Source organism: Periophthalmus magnuspinnatus, chromosome 11 (assembly GCF_009829125.3).
Source record: "Periophthalmus magnuspinnatus isolate fPerMag1 chromosome 11, fPerMag1.2.pri, whole genome shotgun sequence".
NCBI classification, from domain to species: domain Eukaryota; kingdom Metazoa; phylum Chordata; class Actinopteri; order Gobiiformes; family Gobiidae; genus Periophthalmus; species Periophthalmus magnuspinnatus.
Window position 1 is genome coordinate 18,993,557 of NC_047136.2, and position 12,023 is coordinate 19,005,579.

The 12,023-nt window shown below is 40.2% G+C and overlaps 1 protein-coding gene across 2 annotated transcripts in view; it reads left to right on the forward strand.

The window, feature by feature from the left end:
- LOC117378779 (inactive phospholipase C-like protein 2) overlaps window positions 1–11,514 on the forward strand; it is a 46,438-nt gene extending 34,924 nt beyond the window's left edge. Inside the window, exons 11-13 of one of the 2 annotated variants that reach the window (XM_033975447.2) lie at window positions 2,090–2,165; window positions 7,809–7,918; window positions 9,134–11,514. In XM_033975447.2, the coding sequence (XP_033831338.1) occupies window positions 2,090–2,165; window positions 7,809–7,918; window positions 9,134–9,376 (429 nt within the window). In that variant the 3' untranslated portion in view covers window positions 9,377–11,514. Of the gene's footprint in view, window positions 1–2,089; window positions 2,166–7,808; window positions 7,919–9,098 lie in introns of both variants that reach the window. The other variant, XM_055225305.1, reaches the window with a different exon arrangement.
- Window positions 11,515–12,023: the final 509 nt, after the last annotated feature.

Consider the following 12,023-nt stretch of genomic DNA (forward strand, 5'->3'; position numbering starts at 1 on the left):
GAATTCACTCACTAAGCTGCAGAGGCTGCACTAGCACTGATTAATGATTGGATGCAGGGGTAGTGTTTCAGAGGGTCTTTTTTAAAGTACTGACTGAGAGTATATCTGCTTTTGTTAGTGAAAACAGGTCTCCATCAAGGGACGACACAGGATTCAATGTATAATCGTGTGCATGCTGTGTGTCAGAGAAGAGCCTTGTCCAGGCTGGTGGAGACTGAGGCAGGAGCACGTCATGGTTATGTACGATATGGATTTATGACGATGTGTTTATGTGACATATCTCTCACTCAGTTGTGCACACTCATTAAAACGTGCATGCTCTTTCAAATGTGTTCTCTCATTCCCAAACGTGCACTCTCATTCTCATGTGCACTCTCATTCAAAGGTGATGCTGCTCAGTCCACCAGCATGAGGAGTCCTTGAACCCACACAACAGTAATACTTAAAATTAATATACAGTTGAAACCAGAAGTTTACAAACACTATATAAAAATGCATATATGCTTTTTTCTCACTGTCTCACATGAAATCAGACTAAACCTTTCCTGTTTTAGGTCAATTAGGATTACCAAAAATCATTTTCATTTGCTAAATGCCAGAATAATGAGAGAAGGACTTTTTTAGACAATTTTTCATTATTTTCTTCAGAAGTTTACATACATTTCATTAGTATTTTATGCACTGTTGCCTTTAAACGGTATTACTTTGGTCAAACATTTTGCATATCCTTCCACAAACTTCTCACAATAGCTGTCAAGAATTTTGGCCCATTCCTCTTAACAGAACTGGTGTAACTAAGCCAAGTTTGTAGGCCCTTGCTCGCACATGCGTTTACAGGTCTGCCCATATATTTTCAATAGGTCTGAGATCAGGGCTTTGTGATGGCACTCCAAACATTGACGTTTGTCATTCTTAAGCCTCTTTGTAACCAGTTTGGCAGTATGCTTCAGGTCATTGTCTATTTGGAAGACCTATTTGCGCCCAAGATTTCATTTTATGGCTGATGTCTTGAGATGTTGCTTCAGTATTTCCACATAATGTTCTTTCCTCAAAATGTCATCTATTTTGTATTTCACACTTGGGATGGTGTTCTCAGATTTTCAAGCATCCCCCTTCTTTCCTCCAAACGTGACTATGCTCATTATGGATAAACAGTTCAATTTTAATTTCGTTTGCTTTTGTGGGTTGCACATTTCGGACCAAAGCATATTCATCTCTGAGACACAGAACACATCTCCTTCCTGAGTGATAGGGTAGCCGGACATTCCCATGCTCTTTATACTTGTGTATAATTGTGATGAACAGATGAAAGTGGGACCGTCAGGAATCTGGAAATTGGCCCAAGACTTGTGTAAGTCCAAAATTCTCTTCCTGATATCTTGCCTGAATTCTTTTTACTTCCCCATGATGTTACAAGAAACTGTCTGATTCAGATGTGCCTTCAGATACATCCACAGGTGTGTTTTTAATTAATGCAAATGTTGTCAATAAACTTATTACTTCCAAAGACATGACATCATCATCTTGGATTTTCCCCAATTGTTTAAATGCATGGTAATTTTACTGTATGTAAACATCTGACTTTGAAAAAAGTAATGAATTGTCAAAAAAAAATAATCCTTCATTTAGTAAATAGAAATAATTTGGGTAATCCTAGTTGACCTCAAACAGGAAACATTTTGTCTGATTTAATGTCAGACAGTGAGAATAAAAAAACAAATAAAAAAACAAACAAACAACAGATGTATCTTTTTATATGTGTGTGTAAACTTTGGGTTTCAACTTTAAATTCTGCAGTACTGACTATTGTTCCATAACCAAATAATGAAAAGTTTGTACTAAATGCCAAGACAAAACGGCAGAGACATTTGCCACTTTACCTGAAAGTGAACAGCCACTACTGCCTTTACATAGTGTTGTAGATGCTCAACATTTGTATCTTAGCCATTCAGACTCGGTCACAAGATTCTGAGACTGTAAAATGTAAAGATTGTATGTGTCCCTGTCTCACTGATGCCTCTGTGTGTGCGTGTGTGCATGTGCGTGCGTGTGTGTGTGTGTGTGTTTGTCTGCGTGTGCGTGTGTGCAGATGGTGCAGGCGTGCAGAGCAGTGATGGAGCAGTGTGATGGGCTACACCAGAGGATCCTCCACATCCAGACCTCAGGTCAGACCTCCCCCACCCCCCTCTTTCTCCTCTGTACCCTAAGCCATGCACTGTACCCTCTGGCTTGCTCTGCACCCTTCTCTCCTCCTCTGTACCATAAGCACTCCTCTGCTCCTTAACTCCTCCTCTGCGCCCTAAGCCCTCCACCCTGTGCTCCCTAACTCTCTCTCTGCACAATTTGAAAACACAGATGAGAAACTCCAGAGGCAGCAGAGAGACTAAACCAGCTGCAAAAAGTCCAGCGTAATCAGAAAGCATCTTAAATCTGTTTCATATCTATTTATAGCTAATAGCATTAGGATTTGTGCACAGCAAGAACACACTAATATCTGCACTTTAAGAGAGAGCTCACTAATGTTTGCTTTTTTAAGATTAAACTCCATAGAATATTGTTTTGTAACTGTTTTAATGTATATTGTATATTTGCTGCCTATTTCTTTATTGATACTTTGCAGTCACATCAAGATGGGGAGGTTCTGCATGTATGCCTATGGTGGAATGTTCACCAGTTAGCATGGACACACATTAGCAAACACTGTCAAAGTATATAGTCTGAAAACTCAAGAAAAAAATATTTAAACAACACATTTTCAGGAGCCTGTGATCAATATGTGCATTCATCATTCTGTTGAATGATGAATGCACATATTGAATGTTTTTTTCAACAAAAACGGGGAGGGAGAATAACTGAAAAACTTTTGGCTAATGCTAGCTGCCGTGTGAGTGTAATGTTTCTCAAATCTCAAAAGTATTATTTTGGGAATTTGGGAATTTTAGTTTGCTGTAGTTTTAAAAAATATTGATATTGGCATATTTTGTTAAAAGCCCCACTGTGTAACATTTCATTTAACATTAGACTGAAATGAAAACATTTACTTAACAGTTGTGCCCCAGCACAGATATATTTTATAAGCACTTCTTGAGGTCAAAATATGTGGGCTGTGTACTGTCTGCATCTAATTATAAAGCATGTTTTGTCTGAGAATCAGGAAGTGAGCGTTAGCATGCTAGTTGTTGTTAGCGCTACTATGGCAGCAAAACTCCAGTCTATGTGAAAAGTTGTGAAAAGTGCTTATAAACTCATTGCGGTGAATAATTAGGATGTGATGAACAGATCTTCTTTTATGAATTTTTCAACATAAAACTTTAAGAGGGAGATTTTTTTCTTCGTGGCTTTATTTGCATGTAATTACATTCAGCTCACAAATCTGCACACTTGCTGTATTGGGTTTTTCAAAAGAAAAAAATGTGTCTAAGAGAAATTGTTTTATTGTTTGTTTTTTTTATTGCATTTTGGTGAAAATTCATCATGGCCACACCCATATTTAAAATGTAATTGATAATCAGAAGACATAGTGTCTTTTGGCCAAATTTGAAGTGTTTGTGATCAAAATTGTCAGAGGAGATGCCCTAAGTACAGTGGTGTGTGCTGTTGTCGTTCGCAAGTTAGATCCAATTTGGTCGACTTCCTGTACGTTTTAGGGCTGGGCCGTAATATAATTTTTTGCATGTCTTGTGCTTAGTTTCAGATTTTACATAGATTTTTTTCCAAGTCATGCTGGTATTGATATATTGGCCCACAGATATTGGGCCAATATATCAGTACACCCCCTAAACAAAAGATGATGCAACAGATACTTATAATGAAACCAGCCCCACAAATGTGACGTGCGGTAAATAAGTTATTAAAAGAATACATCATATGTGCTTGGATCCTGGACCGATAGACGCTGATGGAAGTGAAGAGGACAGGATAGGCTGAGGAGGCTGGATGCAAACATAGACAATATTATGAAACACTGTAAAAGTAAAATGGATCTGAGTGCCCTGTGAGTGACCCTTGTGTGTGTGGTCACATGTTTGGAGAGGAGTGAGATAAGGCTCTGGTGTAGTGACTGTCAGGGGCCTGGATTGGAGGGAGGGAGGGATGGAGGTAGACACGGAGGGAAGGGAAGGGAGGGGGAGAGGGAGGGGGGTGGAGTAGGAGAGAAAGAGGGAGAATGAGAGGAGAGACAGGAGAGTAAAGGCTTTGACACAGTACACGGGATGCTGTCCTTGGTTTCAGAAATAAAAAAGAGGGAAGAGTTGACTTCCAGAGTCAAGATGAACAGGTTTGGACTTAGATGGCATTGCAATAACTATAAACTCACTACTGTACATCCAGTGACAAGAGAACACATCCAAGTTTTGCTCACTCTCAGTATTGATACTTTGCAGCTGCTGTCATCAACATTCCCTGGAGGTTTGATGCTAACAGTATGCATGTCTCTATCTGAAGCTCTGTTAGACTTTATTCTGAGATTTATTTTATGACATCAGTTGGAACTACAACAGGTCAGTTGATCTGTGCTGTTAAACAAGTCCCTCTTAAATAACATTACAGTCCCAAGCTAGCTAGCATTAGCATTATTTTTTTTCAGTCTCAGTCTTCAGTCAGTCTGACTTTTTTGTTGAAAATCAGTTGTTTAAATTTATTTTGTATTTTTTCTTGAGTTTAAAACATGTTGACAGTATTTGCTAATGTGTGCATTGTGTCTCCGTGGTAACTTCTGAACATTCCACCATAGACATACATGTAGAACAACCCCAGCGTGACGTCACTGCAGAGTATTAATATGTATTGATTAATGATTGGCTGCAAGTGCTGGGGTTTAGATAATGATATTTGGATCTGTGTGAGAGCTAGAAATGTGTTTGAAAATCAGGTAACCCACCTGAAAACATCAGATACCCAGGAAGTGCAGTGTTGGCAGTTAGCATTAGAACTGTAAGGTGTTGTTAGATTTATGGTTATTTTAGACATTTTAGACGTGTTAATGTTTTTGGTATTGTACGATGATTTGGACCAAAATACACTTCCTGGCCAAAAAAAACCTCGCCACCAAAAAAAAAAGGTCACACACTCTAATATTTAGTATTTTTGGGCTATCTATACCTTGATAATATGGTGTTGAGGATCTGGCAACACTGTTACACATAGAGCAGAGAAATAAACTGGACATTTTGATGCAGATCTGATATATATGCTGACTGAGGGAATCAATGCCTCTCTGTTACTGCTTTACCCCACAGCGCAGAACCTATGAAATATTCAACTCAGAAGAACATGAACTCTTACACAACATTGCCACTCTCTTTTATCAAAGTTACTGTGGCCTTGGTGCTAGAGAAGAAAAGATATGCCTTTCGGGATTTTCAAACCAATTTCAGATTCTTTCAGATCGTTTGCTTGGAATGGTATCTGTCCTAGGTCCTATTCACACATAGTTCCCTGAAAATAGCTGGGTACAAAATGCCAGAACACTCAGCGGTGACCCCCATTCACACATGCAGCAGTCCCAAAACAATGCCGGGTCTGCTCTGTTCACACTTGGACATTAATAGACGCAGATTTCTCTCTCTGCCCGTTGTTACACCTCAGTCACTTGGCACCAATGCTCCCGGAGTTATGTCAAATCAAACCCTCCCTCATATACAAATGAATGATGGCAATGACTGGCAATCTTCTGGCTTTATTCACACATAAGCCTTCCCTGCAATATTCTCAGTAATTTACATGGTAAAGTGCCAGATCAAAAATGCAGGAAAATCAGTTGTGGCTTTGTTCAGACCGTGTTCTGGGAAAATGCAGATAAATTCTCAGGTCAGGCTGCATGTGTGAACGGGGCTTTTACACCCGTAAAGTGCATATGACTTGACTATGGTTATGGTATGACTATGGTTTTCATGTTTTTTTCTAATTCTAATTTCTAATTCAATGATAAACTTCAAAAATGCAAGATTTCATAAAAAAATCTTAAATATTATGTTATCATGTGGACAATTACACCAAGTACAAAAATATGATTCATGATATGATGTTCATATAAGCTGCTCATGGCGGTTACATGAATTTATTGCCATATCAATCTGACTATTGCTGCCCCGCCTGCTCCTATATAATGACCATATATGGAAGAGTGGACATATTGACATCACATATCATACTGGAATGACTTTATGTCTTAGGTGTCCCAGGGGCGGCGTTTATAACTGTGAAATTAAAACTGAAAATTCAAGTGGTTTGTGATGTAGTCAGCCAGTGTCTGAAGTCACATTAAACATATTTATGACATAATGTGAATCAAAATAAATTATGTAAAAAAGTGAAATAAAAACTAACTAACTAACTCTAACAATAGAACACAGCTGCATTTTAACCCAAAGGTTTTCAGGTGAATCAAATTTAAAGGTCAGACTGTACCAATCAATTTAATTGTTTTTGGGAGGACACTGATAAAGGGGCTTTCTGATACACGGATATGGTGGTGTTTCCATGGTTACAAAGGGCACTGACCTGGAGTGTTTCCATGGTTACAAAGAACACTGACCTGGGAATGCGTGTTACTATGGTAACACTGGGTACTTTCCCATGGTAACAGAGGCGACTGACCCATATCGTTTCCATGGTAACCAGAGCATAATCTGACCTAGGGTGTTTCCATGGTAACAGAGGAGATAAGGTGTTTCCATGGTAACAAAGGTGACTGACACAGGGCAGTTCCATGGCAACAAAGGCAACTGGCCCATGACCTATCCATGGTAACAGAGGAGACTGACCCAGGGCATTTCCATGGTAACTAAGGCGAATGACCTAGGGCATGCCATTTTCTCTTTATTTGAACAAACTGAATGAAAATATCGTCACAAAATCCAGTTTAGACCTTAGAGAACATGCTCTGCGTTATAGACCTGTCCCGTGGGCACAGGCTCACTCTGTGGGTCTGTGGGCTTCATTTGTACATTATTACCACATTACATAATGTTGTGATAGGTCTTTTTACTGTTTCCCTCAGGACAATGTGCTGTAGTGTACACATGCTGCAGACTAAGGGAGGACTGGAACACTCACAGCTACAGAGGCCATTGAGTTCAGAGCTAAGGATTTTACATAGAGACTGAACCAGGACTAAAGAAGACTAAAGTAGATCTTAACCAGGACTAAAGGTTTTAATCAGGACTAAACCAAGACTAAAGTATAAAGCAGGTTGGGTGTTGGCTTGACAAAAACTTAAAAAAAAAAAATCTTGAAATTATGTAAAAGTTTAAAATCAAAATTATCCTTTAATTACAGAAATAAATATTGTATCCCAATAAATTACAGAAAAGAAATGCAAACAACCTTCCTCTCCATACTGAATTATGGGGCTGTGGTATACATGCAGATATAATGTACATGCAGATATAATGTACATGCAGATATAATGTACATGCAGATATAATGTACATGCAGACGTCAGTATCTGCTTTGAGATCAGAACATCACCAGAACATTTAATACCAGATCACATGACTGCACAAGACATTTAGCTGTGTGTGTTTCACAAAAATGGAATACACTCCAAGGAAAAGCAAACCTAAATATGTTGGTGACAAACTTTTATGCACAGACCTGCTCCTGTTTTTAATGTTTTATATGGACCTGCTTGTTTTGTTTGTTTTTCTGAATGTATTACATTTTAAACATTGTGTTCCACTGTATAAATAAAGATAAATAATAATTTATGAATAAATAAATAAATAAATAATATAAATAATCAAGACTAAAGAAGGTCTTGACCAGGACTAAACTAGTACTAAAATGAGCTGACCCTTGTGTTGCAGCCATGGAGTTTCACGAGGGGCTGCAGAGCATGGCCACGAGGGAGGGGCTGAAAGGTCGAAAGGTCAACAGGGCACTGGAGAGCTTCAGCTGGAACATCACCATCCTCAAGGTACTCGCTGCTACTCAACTGTGTATATGGTGTTTTAATGGTATTGTGTGCTGTTCCTAGTTATTTGGGTATTTCTGTGCAAACCAGGCAAATTTGCAGCTTTCTGATCAAAAACCAAAAGTTTGTGCTGCCTCCAGTGGCCACTACTATTTCGAGTATCACATGGCATTACACAGGACTACCTTGATTACAGGCAGGTGTTTCTGATTGCAAACGCCTGGGGGGGCGGAGTTTGAAATGTTATACGAATCACACTGTTCTTCATGATTCGTCACTGCTCATGGTATTCTGAATACCACCAAAAATACTTGTTTGAGCTTTCTAGTATTATTGTACACTACCTGGCCAAAAAAGTCACCACCCAAAATAAAAGGTCACACACTCTATTCAGGTGTCAGCTGACCTCATTCTTTGAGCACAGACTGTTGCTGAACCTAAACCTGACCAACTGCAGGAGGCTTGTACCTATTTGCTTAGTTAAATCCAGGTGGTGACTTTTTTTTTGACTAGGCAGTGTATTTTACTGCTCAGTGTGCTTAAATTGCCCCTCGGGGACAAATGAAGGGATATTGATTGATTATAGTATCTATAACTAAACGGAACTCTCTAAAAACTTAGCATTTCGTCTGGAGGCGGAACTTAACGTTTTGTTGCAACCATGCCAACCCAGATTTAGACAGTGTTTTCCTGTTCACCTCTGCTGCCAAGTCTAAACAACTTTGACAAGACAAAACGAGTTTAGACCTAAAATTATACCAAAAGCACATCCAACTTTTTTTTTTTAACTTTCCATCGATGCATCTGGGTGGCACAATTTTTCCCCTAACACAGTTATCCAATCAACAGCCACTTTGTAGTAGGGATAGGCTCGCAAATGTTGATTTTTGATAATATATTTATTCACAATTAGGTTAAGGATCAGGGATAGGTTTAGGAACACGTAAATTTAGGGTTTTGCGATAGGTTTGGGTTTTTTGGGGGGGATTGTCAGAACTGAGCTGTAATTTTTAGACACAACATTTTAAATAAATAAAGGGTATGAGTTAATTGTATTTATCAATTAACGACACACAGCAGTTAGTTATCTTTGATTGACATGGAACGCCAAGCTCCGCCTTTACAGAGACCCGTGTTCAAAATTGGTATTCCGATGCGAATGTGTTTCCGTACATGTATTCAGTTAGTCCGTAGTTCCTCCTGTGCGTCTCCTCCCAGGGCCAGGCTGACCTCCTGAAGCACGCCAAGGCTGAGGTGCAGGAGAACATGAAGCAAATCCATGACGCCGCTCGCACCGGCAACTTGTGCAAGCAGAGTCCAGGGACCCGGAGAGTGCAAGTCCAGTCCAGGGCTAGTCCAGACCAGAGGAGAGCCCAGGACCAGATCAGGGCCCAGGACCAGACCAGAGCCAGCCCGGACCACAGGAGGGGTCACCATGGTGCCAGGGGGACATCCACATGAGAGCCAATCAGGAGAGAGCTCTGGACATGTGACGACCAATCGAGAGAGAGGTCTGACTATTTAAGGACTAATCAGGAGAGAGACAGAAGTGGACCGACGTGAGCTCTACTGCTGTCACGCTGCTGTCATAGCGACCACTCCTCCTGGTCAGAGCTGCAGGAGGATGTCTCTTTGCTCTCTTTCTTTCTTTCTCTTTCTCTCTTACTCGCGCTATCTCTACCCTTTTCTTTTCCCTTTCTCTCCTACCTCTAAACCACCTTTCCTTTCTCTCTCCCCCTTCTCCACTCTCTCCTCTCTTTCTCTCCCTCTCTAAGCCCTTGGTCTCTCACCTGTCTTCTTCTTCTTATACTCACCTCACTGCTCTCTCCCTCCTTCCCCTCTCTTCTCACTCTCCTCTCTCCCCTCTCCTCTCTTATCTCTCTCTCCTCCCTCCCTCCCTCCCTCCCTCCCTCCCCTCTCTTCTCTCTTATCTCTCCCTCCTCTCTCTCTCCCTCACTCCCCTCTCTTTTCTCTCTCTCCTCTCTCCCCTCTTCCGCCCCTCTCTTCTCTCTCTCCTCTCTCCCTCCCCTCTCTTCTCTCTTATCTCTCTCTCCTCCCTCCCTCCCCTCTCTTCTCTCTTATCTCTCTCTCCTCTCTCTCTCTCCTCTCTCCCTCCCCTCTCTTCTCTCTCTCTCCTCTTTCCCTCCCCTCTCTTCTCTCTCCTCTCTCTCTCCTCTCTCCCTCCCCTCTCTCCTCTCTGTCTCCTCTCTCCCTCCCCTCTCTTATCTCTCTCTTCTCTCCCTCTCTGTGGGAGCCTGAATGTAGTGAAGCCATTGGACAGTCACACTCTGTTGCTGTGTCACTGTTACCTGTACATATCTGTATCTGTGCCATGTCTGCGCTGTTTGTCTCAAACATCATTTTGATAAAACCAAATCAGGAAACCAACCAACGCAAAAATCCAACTCAAGATCACGTAGCAGTATTTTGAATCCAAGTGTCATAAGTGTCTGTGCGGGCCGGAGACAAGGGGACACACGGAGAACAGGGGACTGTAGGATACACCAGCATTTGTTAATCTATTGTTTGGGACTTAACTAACTTTTAGTTAGTTAAGTTAGTTTTTGCAGACTAAATTACTTTTTGCTTATACCATGGTCTGTGAGAATTCTAAGGCTAACTGTCATTCATTATTTTGGTATAACCGCATAGACTGTCCGGCAACAGTTAATCTATTGTTGTGTTTCAGATTACGTCACATCTGTAGGCCCAATAATATTTAATTTAATATAACGGTCAATGTGATCACCATAGCAACAGGTAAACAAATGTACTACTGTTTGAAGGGACTAGCTTGAACTAAGACAAAAAATAACTTTGTAGAGACTTTGAACCTTCATGGACAGTTAAAAGGTTGTCAGGTTTAAAAGTGAACTATTTTCAGATTGTGTGACCATGGTGTAAGCGGATTTCATATTGTTTTGCCCTTCCAATAACATTGACTTAAAAATTATGAATCAGATGTTATGTCCAGACAGTTAATCCTCCAAAATACTTTTTTTCTTTTTTACTTTTTACTTGGACCACTACTTTGTCCTTCTACTGGAGTATAATTTTGAAGTAACAAAACTCTTTACTTGAATATTAACAGCCAAGGAACAAGAACTAGTGAAGCAAATAACTTTTCCAATACGTAATGTGCCCTGTCTCCTCACCTGTCTGTGGCCCTGTCCCCCCTCACCTGTCTAAGGTTCCCTATCCCTGTCCCCAGCCCCTGTCCCTCCTCACCTGCCCAATCTCCAGCTCAGTCTTTGCTCACCTGTCCAATGACCCCTGGCCCCTGTGCCCTTCCCTCAACAGCCCAATGTCCCCTGTCTCCTCACCTGTCTCCTCACCTGTCCCACGCCCTTGTACCTTCACTCCGGTCCAGTGTCCCCTGTCTTTGGCCCTGTCCTCTGCCTGTCTACCCTTTAACTGCGGTTGTTATAAAGTGTCCTCTATTTTTTTAATTTCTCTTCCAAACTTGCGCGCTTCTGTGATGGTTTAAAACATTGTACAGTATTTTCAGAAGGATTGAGTTTTGCTGTGAGATATTTGACAGAACATTCCAGACTGAAGTGACAGTGCGATACATCTCATCACAACCAACTACAAGTAATAAAGTCTATTTTGTATGAATCGATCTGCTGTTGTGATCTTCTTAGATAAAATGGAGTAATGTTGTCACAATACTATCATTTCAAACTTCATTTATCTCTTTATTACTTTCCCTGTATCTTAAAGTGCACAGGGCTACTCATTTCAATAAAACACAGGTAACAGAATTATATTTAAGGTTTTATAACTACGTATTACTACTACAACTACAGTTTTTATTGGTTGAAGTTTATAATTTGACTTTCTGATTGGACAAGGGCAGTAGATGTAACAGTTACCTTGCAACCATAATATTAACAAGAACCTAAACTTGTCTAAATTATACAATAGTTACGTTTAGACTAGTAAAAGTAACAGAAAACCATGGACGATCGTTTGTTTCATCAGATATTGAATTTTAAATGCTGTTGAATTTCTCACATGGATTTTTTTTTAACACTGAAAAAATGTGTTTGAATTGTTTTTATTCTGAATTTCAGTTGAAATGGACAAAATTTTAAGTATACATCTT